The sequence below is a fragment of the Pan paniscus genome, chromosome 3 (assembly GCF_029289425.2).
Source record: "Pan paniscus chromosome 3, NHGRI_mPanPan1-v2.0_pri, whole genome shotgun sequence".
Classification (NCBI taxonomy): domain Eukaryota; kingdom Metazoa; phylum Chordata; class Mammalia; order Primates; family Hominidae; genus Pan; species Pan paniscus.
In genome coordinates, this window is record NC_073252.2 from 47,569,705 (window position 1) to 47,587,541 (window position 17,837).

Below are 17,837 nucleotides of genomic sequence, written 5' to 3' on the forward strand. Positions count from 1 at the left end.
TAAACAGGTTATATGAATTAATTATTTGCAAGATTTTCGAATTTGACACTAACATGCCATGGATTCCGTCTGCAGTCCAGTTCATAGTCCAGTTATTCATGATTGGGTCTGATATGTTTTTGTTTTTTGTTTTTTGTTTTTTGTTTTTTTTTTTTTGAGATGGAGTCTCGCTCTGTTGCCAGGCTGAAGTGCAGTAGCATGATCTTGGCTCACTGCAAGCTCTGCCTCCTGGGTTCACGCCATTCTCCCGCCTCAGCCTCCCAAGTAGATGGGACTACAGGCGCCCACCACCACACCCAGTTAATTTTTTGTATTTTTAGTAGAGTCGGGGTTTCACCATGTTAGCCAGGATGGTCTCGATCTCCTGACCTCATGATCTGCCCACCTCGGCCTCCCAAAGTGCTGGGATTACAGGCGTGAGCCACTGCGCCCGGCCTGATATGTTTATAAAATGAATATCATTACATTGGAAGTCCTGGCTTACCACAGAACGTTCCCACACTTGCTTATTTTAGGTAATATTCACTTTAAGAAAATTATTTTAGTTCCTCAAAGTTTGTTAGGAAAGGTAGGACACATATTCCCGAGAAGTTAGAAACTGAACCCTAATTTTAGTTTGCTCAAAGTTGTAAGTTCTATTTCCTTGTTTTCTAGTTTCCAGTTTATAAGCATGGCCATTACTTTGGGGATGTTTTGAAAATTAAGGAAATATTACTAATAATGACATTTGAGCTTCAAAGAACTAGATGATCTATGGGTAAAGAATTGTAAAAGAGCATTTCTCAGTTAGAAAAAATGAATATGAATTAGTGCAGTTAGTTTAATAAAACTGGGAAACAAATGATTCTTTTTTTCAGTTTCTTTGTTCTATAAACTTATTCTTTTTTGATAGATACTTCATAGCTGTGGAAGATGACAAAATTTTACCATTAAATTCAGCTGAAAGGTAAAGTTTATCTGTGGGTAATTCGTTGTTCATCAAGAGATTTAGCAAAAACTTTCCCACTGGGAAGGTTAAACTGCACAAATGACAGTGCTTTAACCTGAGCTTCTGTGTTTTTTTTTTTTGTTATCCAGGAAACCTGGTGTGAAGCATGCACCATATATAAGGTAACCCAGCAATTCTCTTCTGTCCTGTGGGACCATAGGAAAAGTTAGGAGGATTATAGATTTTGATATAGTAACTATAAAACATTTCATCTTTTTCAAGCATTGCAGGTGATGATCCTCCTGCAAGCTGTGTGTTTAGTCAAGTTATGAACATGGCAGCCTTCCTAGGTAAGAAGAGGGTAAAGAACGCTTTATGTGCTTTGGTACATTTCTTTTGTATTTTAAATTCTCCCAAACCCTTGTCAAAACAATGGGGGGCTTATTTGATCATTTAGTATCATACGATGTCAATATGCTGAAGCCAGCTCTTTGTCTTAAAGGTCTTTTTCTCTTGTACATCCATTTACGTTCACCCTGCTGTCCTTACATTTTCTCTTCCCTTTACCATCTTTATCATTTCAGATACTCTTGACTTGATCTATTTTGCTGCATAAAATAATATATTTCATGATATAAAATCCTGTATGAGAATGTAATATTGTATAATACATTTGCTTTGAAAAGAATGCTTTATTTATTCCTTCACTAGCAAAGATGAAAAAAATGCATGGGCTTTGTGATATTTGTTGATGTGTGTAGATACTGTCTTTAAACCTAAAGGTCAACATCAGCATTAGGATTACACTCTCTCCTGTGCCTATAGACATAGTAAGCTGGCAAATGGAGAAGTAAGCTTAAAAAGAAGAAACCTTTAGTACTCATATCTAGCCCCAGTTCCTCACTTTTTCTTTGGGGCCCAAGACCCTCCTGTAATATTCTGTCCCTCTGTGAGTGCGTCCATGACCCTGCATAGTCCTGCAGAGATGGTGGGAACCAGCCATGCACTCTATCCTTTTTCGAATCTACCTTGTATACCATCTCCTCAGTGCCAGGCTTTCCCAGTGTCTCTCCAAGAGTCAACTGGCTATCACTGTCAGGATGCTGTTAGGAAGGACCAAAGACAGCCCACCCTTCCCACAATGGTGTTCTGGAAGTTGTTCTTTTGATGGTGAGACTTTCACTCCAAGTAAGAGGTAGTATTATTACTGAGGGAATATTCAACCTTTGTGGGACGTGTCTCCCAAAGAAGTAACCCGTTATTTCACCTCCACCCCCCAAAATTCCTACTCGCTCTTAATGTATTCTTTTTTAATATTTGCTATAAGAATGGGAAGACCTTTAGAAGTCAGTGGAAAATCAAGGGAGACAGGTGGTCCAACATGCAACACAGGCAGAAACTTAGCTGGTTTAGAAAGCCCAGAACATGAGAAACATGGAGAATGTTTCCCGTCAGGCCCATCAGGCCTCTCTTGAACCTGAAGCTTCAAAAAGAAGTACGCTGGGGAGCTTCTGTGCAGTTAGCAAGATTCTCCCCTGGAGCTAACCACCTTTCCGTCAAAGCCCTCCCCAGCCATCCCCAAAGCGTAACCCATTTGCCAAAGCAGGAGGTGTCCGGAAGGCCTGGGCTGCTACACTACCACTAAGGAGAAAGTTAAATATACCCTGATGCTGGGGTTGCCGAGTCTTTAAAAAAGCTCTCCTCTTTATGCCCCTGGCAGTCAGGACTTCCACATCCTAGATATTCACAAGTATCAAGAAGGATGGCATCTGCAGTATCTGGTGCACCTGTGGGCACCAGGGCCAGTCCTGGGCAGTCAGGTTTGGTTGTCACTGCTTTCAGCCTCAGAGCTGCCAGGAGCTTTATACGTGCTCCTTTTTTCTACTCTCGACACCATTCTTCTGAAAAGACCTAATAAACTTATTCATCCCAAGACATAAATAGCTGCTAAGGAACATTTGCATTTGCATTTGCATTTGCATTTAACAGAGCACAAAGCCCCAAGAGTGAACCTTGAATGGTAGGGTCAGGGACCTTTCCTGGCCCCTCTGCCATTATAGCACGTAGGCCTGCAGGCTGCCATCTATTTGTATGATCTTCCCACAGGGGGCAACAACAATGATTAATAGCCATCATTTCTATTCCAGGAACAATGCTAAGTGCTTTGCAAATACTACCTCATTTAAGCGTGATACTCAAGCCTGAAATATAAAAAAGCTGTCACCAGCTGTCTGTCCTCCACTGGGCTTTAAACAAACCAGTGAGCACATTGGAAGCCACATATTGTTTCCTTTGTATGCTTAAGACAAATTGATATTTCCCAGTGGTCTTTAAGTGTATACTTTTTTAAAACCCAGTTTGTATAGCTCACAAGTTTATCCAGTTATAAGGCTTATGATTGACTAATTACAAAAGCATTTCCAAAAGCAAAGCAATGAAAGCAAGATCCCCTCTTCCAGATGACATTTGTCATCATCTTATTCTCCAGTCCTTCCTGCTCCACCAAGAAGCAATTAAGCTTTTGCTAGCTCTTGCTCGAAGGTATTACAACATCCAGTGTTTATTCTGTATTATCTTTCATCATTTTGAGTGCCATCTGGTAGACATAAAATTGATTAAGATTAGTGTTCAATGGGAGCAAACCAACAAGTATTTATTTATCAACTCTGAGAGTGAAAAAGAATCAGTTTACTAATGATTCCTCTTCTAAACTGTGAATACCTTCATCTCCCCAGGCCTGCCCTTGTTAGACTTCAGACTATTATTTTAGTCTACATAACTGACTTTAAGAAATAACCCACACCGCCTATTAGTCACTGGTTTTCAGCAGCCATATAGATTATACTTTACAATCTAAAAATGAGTCAGTGTAGCATGTATTAAAATTAGCAAAGATATTTTATCTTTTTTGACAGACTAATCAAAGATTGAATGCTCAATTATTTTCTTTAGAGAATTAGTTGTGCTTTTTGTCTTGAAACTGCATTTCTTTCCACAGGGTGGGAGAGAAAAAGACCTAAGACAAATTTCTTCAAAGGAATATAATTTTCTGCCCTGGGGAGGTTGTGAGGATAAAGCTAATAGCTGAATGATGTCAGTCACCGAATAGCAGCCACTCTCCCTCCTTCAGGCAAAACATATTGACAGTTGTGTTCTACCGCAGTCATAAATAGGAATCATTGATGCATAAAGAGTCAAACAAAACAAAACAAAAATTTGGCCAGGTACCAGTTTAGAACTGCAAGGAAGGGACGTTATTTGAGTTTCGAACTTTAAAAACCCAGTCAGACTCAGAATTTAAAATGTAATTAGAAAAATCAGCCATTATTCTATTTGTGCTCTTTTTTTTTTTTTTTTTTTTTTTGGAGATGGAGTCTCTGTCACCCAGGCTGGAGTGCAATGGCGCAATCTTGGCCTACCACAACTTCCGCTTCCCAGGTTCAAGCGATTCTCCTGCCTCAGCCTCCCGAGCAGCTGGGATTACAGGCATGTGCCACCACAGCTGGCTAATTTTTTGTATTTCTAGTAGAGACGGGGTTTCTCCATGTTGGTCAGGCTGGTCACGAACTCTTGACCTCAGGTGATCCACCAGCCTCGGCCTCCCAAAGTGCTGGGATTATAGGCATGAGCCACCGCGCCCGGCCTCTATTTGTGCTCTTTTGAAAATAGACAGGAAAATTAAGTAGGGGACACCTGTATGGCAAAGGACTGTTTCAAATACCAAAACCACAGAAGGATGAGTTTTTAAAATCTTTTCTGAAACTGTTAGTGAAATCTAAAAATTTAAATGAAACAAAAAAATATATCTATTGATCAGAACGTGAATGTGGTAAAAGTTAGCATATATAAAGATGGCTTTGAAATGGCCCGTAAGTCTTTTTCAGGAAGGTATAATTAAATCACTACTTGGTTGAAAATGGACTTCATAACAGTCCAAATCTGCCTCCATTCATACCTAAGTGTTAGTAAAACTGTTATAGGGGCAGAATCTTTATTAGATCCATCATTCTAAAAATTCAGCTAGAATCTATTTTAAAAGGAAAGTATGCCTCCCCTGATCTGATTAATAATGGAGTTAAGAGGTAAAAAAGGGCAAAGTGTGGTGTTTAGAATGCAATTCTGGAAGCTAGGAGTGTTGGGTTAAATCCCTGTCTTCAAATAGGTTTCTGTTTCCTGCTGAATTTCATAATTTGTTCATGATAAGATGACTTACCATTCATATTACAAATAGGACAGCTAGCAACGCAGGGACCAGGAGATGTTGCATGTCCTGTGTTTACTGGACAGAAATAGATAATGAAGAGAGCAGCCAACGACTCTGTTCCCCTGGGCATAAAGGAACAAACTCTTTGACTGGGTGGGTCAACATGAAGAGTCATTTCAGGAACTGGGTTTAGGGCTTAGGTCAAGTTCCAGCACCATCCTATCCCACAAAATGACCAGCAGAGAGTTCTCAGAGTAATACTTTTCAGTAGTCATTTAAAAAAAAATTAGCCGGCCAGGCGCGGTGGCTCACACCTGTAATCCCAGCACTTTGGGAGGCCAAGGCAGGCAGATCACAAGGTCAGTAGATAGAGACCATCCTGGCCAACATGGCGAAACTCCATCTCTACTAAAAATAAAAAACATTAGCTGAGCTTGGTGGTGTGCACCTGTAGTCCCAGCTGCTCAGAAGGCTGAGGCAGGAGAATCGCTTAAACCCAGGAGGCGGAGGTTGCAGTGAGCCAAGTTTGCGCCACTGCACTCCAGCCTGGCGACAGAGAGAGACTCCGTCTATATTATAGGCTCATGCCTATAATCCCAGCACTTTGGGAGGCTGAGGTGGGCAGATCACCTGAGGTCAGGAGTTCAAGACCAGCCTGACCAATATGGTGAAACCCTGTCTCTACTAAAAATACAAAAATTAGCTGGGTGTGGTGGCATGGGCCTGTAGTCCCAGCTACTTGGGAGGCTGAGGCAGGAGAATCGTTTGAACCCAGGAGGTGGAGGTTTCAGGGAGCTGAGATTATGTCACTGCACTCCAGCCTGAGCAACAGAGTAAGACTCTGTTTAAAAAAAAAAAAAAATTAAGTGTGCTGTCTTAGTGTCTTGTTATTATGTCCTAACAGCCATACACAACTTACTAGAAGGATGTCCCGTGGTGCCTGTGTTGAGTCTCTAGGTTTAATCTAATGGCTTCTTTAGCCGATGATCACTTTGTGAAGGAGTGCTGTGTGTTGAATTACTCCTCTCCCCTACTTCCTCCTCCTATTCCTATCCTAAAATTGATAAGACATTGTGCCTATTTTTCATCCTCTACGATTGTTATTGTCATTGTTAAAGACTTCGGATATAACTCCTACCTAGGTCCCTCAAACCAATAGTTTGAGAAACTACTGTCAACTCAGGTATAATGTATTAATTTTCCAATCAACAGTCGGTACTAGCTGAAGCATATACTGAAAGATATATCAGGGCTGAACAATTTGAGATTTTTATAAATCATGATTTATCTCTATTTTGTTTCTAAAATCCAAATATTAATCAAGTTTTATACCACTCTTTGATCAGAAGTACTTAGAACTAAAAGTCAACTTATCAAGCTTAAAGCCATAGGGTTACACTATGAAATTTAAAATACTCGAGAAATGCAAATTTATGGATAGACTTTCTTTATTAATGGCTACTAATAATGGCCTGTAATCAAAGTAAAACCTTTAGCAAATAATTACCAACTTAATTGCTGTATAAATAGGGTAATTCTTGAATTTCTAATTGTCTTTCCTGCTGAATCTTAACGTCAAAATAAATTATCTTAGTAGTAAGTTTGTTTCCTTACATGTAGATATAATTTACATTAATCGAAAGTGATTTTTCATCATTTATAGACTAACCTCTCCCAACTCTTCGTATAAATATGAAAATACTTCTGCACTAGGCAAAAAAAAGTTCATCCTTAGATTAGGGCCTTGAGTATGGACTATCCCAAGGTTACTATTAGAAGTCAGATTTGAAATCTAAGTAACTTCCCTCATTCTCTCTTCAAATTCTCAGATACCAATTTGCTTCAAAAGATAGAGTGGACATTTAAAATGAGTAATTAATATTATTTTCAGGAATTGAGTTTTCTTGATATACTAGGTACGATTCTTAGGACATACCAAATCCCTCCATCTGCTATGTTAAAATACAAATTTCATAAGTATGAATATTGTCACTTCTGTAATTTGGATTAACTATCTTTGTTGTTTGACAGTGAACACCTCCAAGTAGAATAGAAGGGAAGTGAGAGTAAAACCAGTAATAAAGGAACTTGTACATTTTCCATTATCTTTCTTCCCAGGAATGGTTTATGGTGCTGGCACCAGCAATTTTGTCTAGATGTGGTAACCTTGTCTTCTTCCCATTATGTTCCTGCCCTATCATTATTTTCCACACTGTTCTAAGCTAAAGGATGCCTGAGTCGGTCTGTCTTTATCCCATCTTATTTGTTGTGTGCCAAGCCTCTGCAGTGCTCTCCTAAGCCAGTCTGTCCTGTGCTGACCTTGTTTTTGAAAACTCTGAGAACAACACTATTCACAGTCCTATCATCCTTGCCTCACCCAAGTAACATACAGCCCTGTTGCCTCGAGTCCTCTCTGCCTCTCTGCTTTCCCCAGATTGAGTATAATAAAACATCTAAATAATCATAAGCATTGCATGGAAAGTTTCTTTGAAAAATTGTGGATCATTCCAGAGATGTAAAATGTGCTGTGGTGAAAAGTTTAATTTTGCACATTGCGGCTTTAGAATTCTGCCTCTTACCTAAGAAAATAGTGCAGCATAAAAAAAAAATAATAATAGAATTCTGCCTCACAGTCTAGGTGTGTGATTTAATTTCTTCCATTTTAAGACTTTGCTTTATTCCTAGCCCTTGTGGTAGCTGTTCTGCGCTTCATACAACTGAAACCGAAGGTTTTAAACCCGTGGCTGAATATTAGTGGATTGGTGGCTCTGTGTCTGGCTTCCTTCGGAATGACCTTACTTGGTAATTTTCAGGTACTTGATTTGACCTTTTTCACCTCCCTCTGACACTGGTAAGACCTTCACTTCTGAGACTATCAAAGCTATTGAGGTATAATCACCATATGGCCCATATAATTCTGCACAAACCTTTTTTTAAAAACTAGGACTCTTTTCCATGGCAACTCGGAGCTGTTCAGCTGCTTCAAGATGAAGCTGAACATCTCCTTCCTAGCCATTGGCTGCCAGAAACTCATTAAAGTGGAAGATGAACGGAAACTTCGTACTTTTTATGAGAAGCATATGGCCACAGAAGTTGCTGCTTATGCTCTGGGTGAAGAATGGAAGGGTTATGTGGTCCGAATCAGTGGTAGGAACAACAAACAAGGTTTCTTGTTTGTTGGTGGGAACAACAAGCAGGGTATCTTGACCCATGGCCATGCCCGCCTCCCTGTTACATTCCTGTTACAGACCAAGGAAAGCTGGAGAAAGAAAGAGAAAATTAGTTCGTGGTTGCACTGTGGATGCCAATCTGAGCATTCTCAACTTTGTTACTGTGAAAAAAAGAGAGAAGGCTATACCTGGACTGACTGATACTAGGGTGCCTCGTCACCTGGGGCCTAAAAGAGCTAGCAGAATCCGCAAACTTTTCTTTTCTTTTTTGAGACGGAGTCTCGCTCTGTCGCCCAGGTTTTAGCACAGTGGCGAGATCTCAGCTTACTGCAACCTCCGCCTCCCGGGTTCAAGTAATTCTCCCGCCTCAGCCTCCTGAGTAGCTGGGACCACGGGGCATGCCACCACACCCAGCTAAATTTTTGTATTTTTAGTAGAGACGGAGTTTCACCTTGTTAGCCAGGATGGTCTTGATTTCCTGACCTCGCGATCTGCCCGCCTCAGCCTCCCAAGTTGCTGGGATTACAGGCCTGAGCCACCGCGCCTGGTCAAACTTTTCAGTGTCTCTAAAGATCATGTCTGCCAGTATGTTGTAAGAAAGCCCTTAAACAAAGAAGGTAAGAAACCTAGGACCAAAGCACCCAAGATGCAGCGTCTTGTTACTCCACGTGTCCTGCAGCACAAACAGCAGCCTATTGCTCTGAAGAAGCAGTGTACTAAGAAAAACAGGGAAGAGGCTGCAGAATATGCTAAACTTTCGGCCAAGAGAATGAAGGAGGCTAAAGAGAAGCGCAAGGAACAAGTTGTGAAGAGACGCAGACTTTCCTCTCTGCGAGCTTCTGCTTCTAAGTCTGAATCTAGTCAGGAAAAAGATTTTTTTGAGTAACAAATAAGATCAGACTCACATACACACAAAAAAAATTAGGAACACTGGTTCCTAACATGCACGGGTTCTCCAGAGTTCAGCCTTTCTAGTCTCTCAGCCTGGCCTTCCTGAGTTCTCTTAAACGTGCGAGGGTGTTAAATATGCCTATGAAATACAGTGTGGCTACTGAGAAAAGCAGCTACTAGAACAGCTGTATATTTTCTACAGAGGATTTCCAAGTGGTTTATACTTTTTTTTCGTAACAAATTGGATCCTAATGTACCTTTCTAGCAAACCAGTAGGATCATTACCTTTCTATAACTAAACACCAAACATCCTTACTGGATAAAAGGATGCTTTTCAGATTAGCAAGTTTATGTGGAAGTCAAGTTTGAAAGCCCAGAATTTCTCCAGAACACTTATGACTTGTATAAAGATATGCTACTCCTAACTCTTCTTCCTAGAAATTCAGAAGCCCAAGGTCACAACCTTTAAGCATAATTTTCCTTGCCAATACCATTACCCAACTCTTGACAAGAATGACTTTATTTGTAAAATAGACAAGGAAACCTCTGTACTATGACAGTGGTTGACTGATTTCCCTCCCTCCCCACCAACCTCCAACCTATGCTATTTATATTACAGCTAGAAACTTCCTCCTTGAGGGCAAACACTGATCCTGACACTTCCCCCTGTCTGTTGAATGACACCCCAAATGGCACAGGCATTCAAGACCTCAGCATTCTATCGTTCATTTAGTAACGTTCCTAATGAAAATAGTAGTGGATTTTCTAAGGCCATTTCTTGTCCTACCCTCAGCACTGCTGATTCATTAAACCAGGATCACTCATTCCCAAAGACTTCCCCTGGCACGTAGTAGCAACCCAGTAAATATTTTTTGCTTGGTGAGTTATAAATGGGCAATCCCACCAATTCCTCTAACTATTCTATCTCCCATCTACATCCAGCTAGGCAACCAGAAAGCTGCATTCTTAGAATATATTGGCTGAGGCAGTGATTACCAGTAGAATATTTGAGAGTTTATCCTGTTAAGATCCAAAATGTAAGGCATGGGGTATTTTAACTGAAATTTTGTTGGGAGTCTTTCCCCTACTTGCTGGCCTGTGCTGAGGGTACAGGCATGTTGTAAAGTGCTCAGTCACTATTGTTTCTCTCAACCAGGGCTTTGATGAGTTACTAAGAAGAACACATTTTGTTCTTTACGAAAGTCCTAGAAAAATCCCCAAGATTGGGTGGCTTTGGTGAACCACAAATACTCAAGACCATGAATGTTGACACTACTTATGAAGAACGTTTGCCGGAATATAACAGAATACATGAGAAATGACAAATTAGTTTCCCATGGAGAAACCAGGTGGCTAGTATATGGGATGGGAGACAGACTTTTCAATCTATCCCTCATTATAATTTTTTTAAGTTTAACTATGTAACTATATTATCTTTTTTAAAGATTAATAATAAATTAATAGATTTATATAGCATGGAAAACCAATTTTCTAGAAGCAAAATTTGATTTCAGATATCATTATTTTAAATAATTTTGAAAATATGTCTTTTGAACTGTGAGAGAAAACATGGCTTCTTCCAAAAAAGAGGCAAAAATCCTACAGCCAAAAACAATAGAAAAAATTGTAAAAAGAAAGTAACATTGATTTGATGCAACCCTTATGAACAACAATGTCAAACAACAAAACATCTGAAGGCAATAGCAATTCAAAAAAATAATACTTTCACAATGGGTTTAAAAGCCATGTCTTTAACAATAGATTTTACTTTCTTATATGTGCAATTAAAAAATGTATGTTGAAGAAAAGGAAAAGGAAGAAAATTTTTTAAAAATATGTAAATACATAGTGAACTTTTATCATACCACCGTACTCTAGCCTGGGCAACAGAGCAAGACCCCATCTCAAATACATATATATATACAAACATATATGCTAGGTTTGATGAAGATGTGGATAGACTTTGTTTTTTTTTTTTTTTTTTTTTGGAGAAGTGGATAGTCTTGGTGAAGTATGATTGACTGAAAAAATTATGATCTAATGGTGATAATCTGAAAAATATATATATTTACATATGTATAGATGTATATATACACATGAAAATACAAAGAGTTTTAAGTGATGGATATATATTTTAAATATCAGTTGGTAATGATTTGGGGAGTTTACATCTATAACCGCCAATGGCAATAACCTAAATGGGAGTCCTCTATAAAAGCCTTGAGTATGAATCTTCAAATACTGTTGTCCTACTGTGGGTCTCTATATGTGGCAAAAGCTCATAGGTGACAGTTTTTCTTATTACTATGGGAAAATAAAACTAAAAAAAATTCTCATTAACAATGAATTAGGGCCGGGTGTGGTGGCTCATGCCTGTAATCCCAGCACTTTGGGAGGCTGAGGCGGGTGGATCATCTGAGGTTGGGAGTTTGAGATCAGCCTGGTCAACATGGTGAAACCCCATTTCTACTAAAATACAAAAATTAGCTGGGCATGGTGGCATATGCCTGTAATCCCAGCTACTTGGGAGGCTGAGACATGAGAATCGCTTGAACTCAGGAGTCTGAGGTTGCAGCGAGTGGAGATCGCACTACTGCACTCCAGCCTGGGTGACAGAGTGAGACTCTGTCTCAAACAAACAAACAACAACAACAAAAAAAAACAATTATTTAGGCCAGGCACCATGGTGGCTCACGCCTGTAATCCCAGCACTTTGGGAGGCTGAGGCAGGAGAATCGCTTGAACCCAGGAAACAGAGATTGCAGTGAACTGAGTGCCACTGCACTCCAGCCTGGGCGACAGAGCACTCCATCTCAAAAAACAAAAAAAAAAAAAACAAAAAAAAAAACAATGAATTAGTCACATTACATAGACGGGCCAGTTTTGCAAGAGTGAAGAACAGAGCTTAAAGGGTTTTAGTTGTCTGTGCCAATTAAATATTGACTTGCCTAGAATTGGCTGTCCTCCATCAGTAAATATATATTGGCCAGGATTGATGGCTCACGCCTGTAATCTCAGCACTTTGGGAGGCCGAGGCGGGAGGATTACTTGAGCTCAGAAGTTCATGACCAGTCTGGGCAACACAGGGAGACACCATCTCTATAAAAATAAAAAAAATAAAAAATTAGCGCTCTCCTGCTGCTGCCAAAGGTGCTGAAAGGAAAGAAGGCCAAAGTGAAGAAGGTGGCTCCGGCCCCTGCTGTCGTGAAGAAGCAGGAGGCCAAGAAAGTGGTGAATCCCTGGTTTGAGAAAAGGCCTAAGAATGTTGGCATTGGACAGGACATCCAGCCCAAAAGTGACCTCACTCGCTTTGTGAAATTGCCCCGCTATATCAGGTTGCAGTGGCAGACAGCCATCCTCTATAAGCGGCTGCAATTAACCTCTGTAAGTGCTTTCTGCAATTAACCAGTTCACCCAGGCCCTGGACGCCAAGCAGTTACTCAGCTGCTTAAGCTAGCCCACAGGTACAGACCAGAGACAAAGCAAGAGAAGAAGCAGAAGCTGTTGGCCCAGGCTGAGAAGAAAGCTGCCTGCAAAGAGGACGTCCCCACTAAGAGACCACCTGCCCTTCGAGCAGGAGTTAACACTGTCACCACCTTGGTGGAAAACAAAAAGGCTCAGCTGGTGGTGATTGCACACGATGTGGATCCCATCGAGCTATCTGTCTTCCTGCCTGCCCTGTGTCATAAAATGGGGGTCTCTTGCTGCATTATCAAGAGGAAGGCAAGACTGGGACGTCTAGTCCACAGGAAGACCTGCACCACTGTTGTCTTCACACAGGTTAACTTGGAAGACAAAGGAGCTTTGGCTAAGCGGGTGGAAGCTATCAGGACCAATTACAAAAACAGATCCGATGAGATCTGCCGTCACTGGGGAGGCAATGTCCTGGGTCCCAAGTCTGTGGCTCACATTGCTAAGCTCAAAAAGGCAAAGGCTAAAGAACTTGCCACCAAGCTGGGTTAAATGTACACTGTTGAGTTTTCTGTACTTAAAAAACAATTAAAGTAATACAAATTTTCCTTCAAAACAAAAAAATTAGCCAGGCATGGTGGCATGTACCTGTGGTCCCAGTTACTCCAGAGGCTGAGGTGGGAGGATCGCTTTGAACCAGGGAGCCGTGATCACGCCACTGTATTTCAGCCTGGGAGACAGAGTAAAGACCCTGTCTCAAAACAAACAAACAAACCAAAATAAAAACAAACAAACAAAAAAAAACCATGTCCAAATTCCTGGTCTAATTTTCTTATCCTGGAAAAGTCTGGGGTGTATGCTTGTAGAAACATTTCTTTTTCTGTAACTCTCCTGCTGTTTTCTTTTACTTTTTCTACACAAATGTTTTTAAGGGTTGGGGGTATTATTTATTTCCTTCATCCCCTCAGAGTTCAAACCATTTGAGAATAGAACAAAGAGCTAATCTTTCTACAATCTATCATCCCATTATTGGGATATTTCTTTTCCTATCTTTTCCCCTCATATATTCCTTCAACTTGCCTGTCTTCTTTGCTGAATGGGCCTTCATGTGTCATTATCCATTCATCCCTAAGCTCACAAATGATGAAGAAATCCATAACGTCGGAACTTCCTTGACCTTTGGATTTGGCACATTGACCTGCTGGATCCAGGCTGCGCTGACACTCAAGGTCAACATCAAGAATGAAGGACGGAGAGTTGGAATTCCACGGGTTATTCTGTCGGCATCTATCACTCTCTGTGTGGTCCTCTGTATCCTTTGAATGTGAAAAGCTTCTTTTGCCAGTAAGATGAAAACAAGTAAGTTGTCTCTGTAGAAGAACCCAGTGGGTTAGGATATTCTGCCAGATCTTCTCAGAATCTTAAGGCAAAGGTAAACAGGTATAAAAACAAAAACCCTCAGACCAATTTTTCATGCCAAAGGGGAGATGGAGAAATAAAAATAAAACAAGGTCTGCCCTCTCCAGATTGTTTCAATCTGCAGGAATGGTGTCATACATTCTCATTTCACTAATGATGTAAAAGTTCTTATTTGTGAAAATCAGAGAATGCACAGCCAAAAGAGAATTGCCATTTTTTCCTCCAGCTTAAAAAAATGCATTTGTGACTTTATTAATGGCCCTGTTATTTCATTTCATTTATTAGCTCTGAAATGAATTTCAGAGGACCAATACATTTATATATTTCAGGAAAATAATGAAGCTTTTCTGGAAGACAAATTCAAGCACTAGATTAAGGCTGCATGTGTAGTTTTCCTCAAATATTTGAGGTTTTGGGGTGCTATTCATTTCCCTTCCTCCGCTCAGAGTTTGAACCAATTGAGAATAGATGCTAGGAGCCAGATGGGGATGAAGAAATCAGCCTTTATCCTAGTAAACCTGGAAAGGAAAATGCTGCAGGTCTCCTCTCTCACACCTTGGAATTCAACTTAACCACCCAGTAACAAGCAGAGAAACCAGGGAAAGGCAGAGGAGAGCACCTCACTCCGCTTAGCCCCACACAGATCCCAGAGAGAGTCTAGCTTAGGATGGAGTGCAGTGGCCTCACCTACTGGTAGTGTGGCCCAATAGAAGCCTGCCAGTTCCCATCCCACCAATCAGATCAGTCACTCATTCCATGGAGTGGAGTAATCAGAAGCGTTCAACACTTGGGGAGGCGGAGGCAGGAGGATCACTTGAAGTCAGGAGCTCAAGATCCACCTGGACAACAAAGGGAGACCCTGTCTCTACAAAAAAAAAAAAAAAAAAAAAATCTAAAAATCCGCTGGGTGTTGTGGCGAGCACCTGTAATCCCAGCTACTGGGGAGGCTGAGGTGGGCTGGCTTGAGCCCAGGAGTTTAAGGCTGCAGCGAGCTAAGATCGACTCTGTCTCTAACAATAAATAAATAAATAATAAAGGCCTGGTGCCGTGGCTCATGCTGTAATCCTAGCACTTTGGGAGGCTGAGGCAGGAGGATTGCTTAAGCCCAGGAGTTCAAGACCAGCCTGGGCAAGATAGCAAAACCTGGTCTCTATAAAAATTTGTTTTAGAAAAATTAGCAGGATGTGGTGGTGTGCACCTGTAGTCCAAGCTACTTGGGAGGCTTGCGGGGAGGATCACTTGATCCCAGGAATTTGAGGCTGCAGTGAGCTGTGATCATGCCACTGCAATCCAGCCTGGGTGACAGAGTGAGACCCTGACTCAAAAAATAAAATAAAATAAAAGGCAAAAATAAAAGAAGTGTTCACTCCAGTAAGGCCCTCCTCAGAAAACCAGAGAAAGGAATCAAGGTTCCTAAAGGGTAGATTGTACAGAAAATGCAACTACACATCTTCAGTCATAATAATCACCAATTTTTAGACAGTGTGCTAGGCATTATTCTAAGTACTTTAAATGTATCAACTCTTTTTATCCTCACTTAACATGTAAGAACAGGGAATCACGGAGAAGTTTAATTTGCACAAGATCACACAGATAATGTGTGGTGGATCAAGATTTAAACTCAGGCTCAGCTCTTGCACTCTTAACCACTTCAGACCCCACCTTAGAGAAAGTAGCTTTAGAATGAAACAATGGCATTTGCAGCAACCTGGTTGGAATTGGAGACCATTATTCTAAGTGAAGTAACTCAGGAATGAAAAACCAAACATCCTATGTTCTCACTCATAAGTGGGAGCTAAGCTGTGAGGACACAAAGGCATAAGAATGACACAGTGGACTTTGGGGACTCAGGGGAAAGGATAGGAGGGGGATGAGGGATAAAAGACTACAAATTGGGTGCACTATACACTGCTTGGGTGGTGGGTGCACCAAAATCCCAGAAATCATCACTAAAGAACTTATTCATGCAACCAAACACCACCTGTTCCCCAAAATCCTATTGAAATATAAATAAATAAATAAATATAAATAAAAAGTTCAAAAATAGCTAGAAAGAAATAAAGTATATCAATTCAAAGAGAAAGTAGCTTTAAAATATGAATAGAAGCAGACCCTAAGATGAGGGGGGGAAAGAATAAAATAGGAAAACACACACAGTTCAGAGCCCATTCTCTAGTTAGTGGAGTATTTGAACTATTTATTTTTTCTTCATTCACAAATTCCTGTTCCACCATTTTGCTGATTTTCCAAAGTTCTACAGTCACATTAGATAGAGAACATTTAAGGACTTAAGTTCAAGCCAAAAAACTTGGTTCTTGCTAGCAACCTAATAAATACTTTATGAACAAAAAGATCAAAACTCTGCCAATATAAGATAAAAGGAGATATGCTTTCTCCATTAATTTAAGTAATAAGTTAATATTGCTTTGGCAATATTTTGCATCCTTGTTCAAAAGAGTGTGCAGACTTTAAATCACTCCGAGATGTTTTTTGTGATTTAAGACAGGGTCTCATTCTGTTGCCTAGGCTGGAGTGCAGGGGCATGATATTGGCTCACTGCAACCTCCACCTCCTGGGTTCAAGCCATCCTCCCATCTCAGCCTAGAGAGTAGCTGGGATTACAGGCACACACCAAAACACCCGGCTAATTTTTGTAGTTTTAATAGAGACGTGGTTTTGCCATGTTGCCCAGGCTGGTCTCGAACTACTGGGCTCAAGTGATACACACTCCTCGGCCTCCCAAAGTGTTGGGATTACAGGCATGAGCCACCTTGCCCAGCCTATCCCAAGTTTTGAGCTTTCACCAAATGATTCTGATTCATGCTCTTTCTGAACACGTGGAATCTTTTTTTTTTCTTTGGTTCTCAGGTGAATGGATGAAGGCCCAGTTAGCAAAGCAAAGTTTGGCTGAAGTAATTTCACATTCTTGCTCTCTGAAAATTTCCCGATTTCAGGTCTAATTTCAGAAGATAGAACTAATTCTAAGGAGACATTTCTGATCTTTCTAAGTAAATGCATCTAGTTCCTCAGACACTTGGCCTTTCACTAAAGCTACTATGAACTTTTTACCCTTCTTCCCAGCTCCTCCCTCCATTTATTCTGTTGTGTATATACAGATACAGATACACACAACACACACACACACACACACACTCCATATATATATCCAGGCATAAGAGTCTCATTTGTTTTTCTTTTTTTAATGATGGGGCCTTGCCGTCACCCTAGCTAGAGAGCAGTGGTGCAATTGTAGCTCACTGCAGCCTCAAACTCCTGGGCTCAAGTGATCTTCCCACCTCAGCATTCCAAAGCACTGGGATTACAGGCATGAGCTACCCCACCTGGCCTCATCTGTTTATCATACAAGTTTAGACGTGATACGAGGAATGAAACTAGTCTATACAGTATTGTCTGAAAGACAATAGTGAAAATTAGAAGAGACAGGCCAGCCACTCAGACACGGTTAGTAGCACTGCAGAGCCAAACACAACTTACATGTCAGCAGTTAGTGATTTGATATGTTCAAAATTATTTCTGCAGATGTAACGATAACTATGAATTCATAGTCCACGGTTAGTAGCACTGCAGAGCCAAACACAACTTACATGTCGGCAGTTAGTAATTTGATATGTTCAAAATTATTTCTGCAGATATAACGATAACTATGAATTCATAGTCATTTGCAGTGCTTTCTTCTTCTTCTTTTTTTTTTTTTTTTTTTTTAAGATGGAGTCTCGCTCTGTCCACCAGCCTGGAGTGCAGTGGCCGGTCTTGGCTCACCATTTGCAGTGATTTTTTTTTAAAATAGCTTAAT

General features: G+C 40.6%; 1 protein-coding gene and 2 pseudogenes across 2 annotated transcripts in view; all 3 read left to right on the forward strand.

Annotated features, from left to right (window-relative positions):
* TMEM150C (transmembrane protein 150C) overlaps positions 1-17,837 on the forward strand; it is a 93,792-nt gene that overhangs the window by 59,506 nt on the left and 16,449 nt on the right. For both annotated transcript variants that reach the window (XM_063603778.1, XM_034958575.3), the window contains exons 3-7: positions 893-946; positions 1,078-1,110; positions 1,211-1,278; positions 7,818-7,945; positions 13,738-13,915. In XM_063603778.1, coding sequence (XP_063459848.1) covers positions 893-946; positions 1,078-1,110; positions 1,211-1,278; positions 7,818-7,945; positions 13,738-13,915 — 461 coding nt within the window. The remainder of the gene's footprint in view (positions 1-892; positions 947-1,077; positions 1,111-1,210; positions 1,279-7,817; positions 7,946-13,737; positions 13,916-17,837) is intronic.
* On the forward strand, positions 7,987-12,324 carry LOC106634677 (small ribosomal subunit protein eS6-like; annotated as a pseudogene).
* Positions 8,949-13,729, forward strand: LOC129397668 (large ribosomal subunit protein eL8-like; annotated as a pseudogene).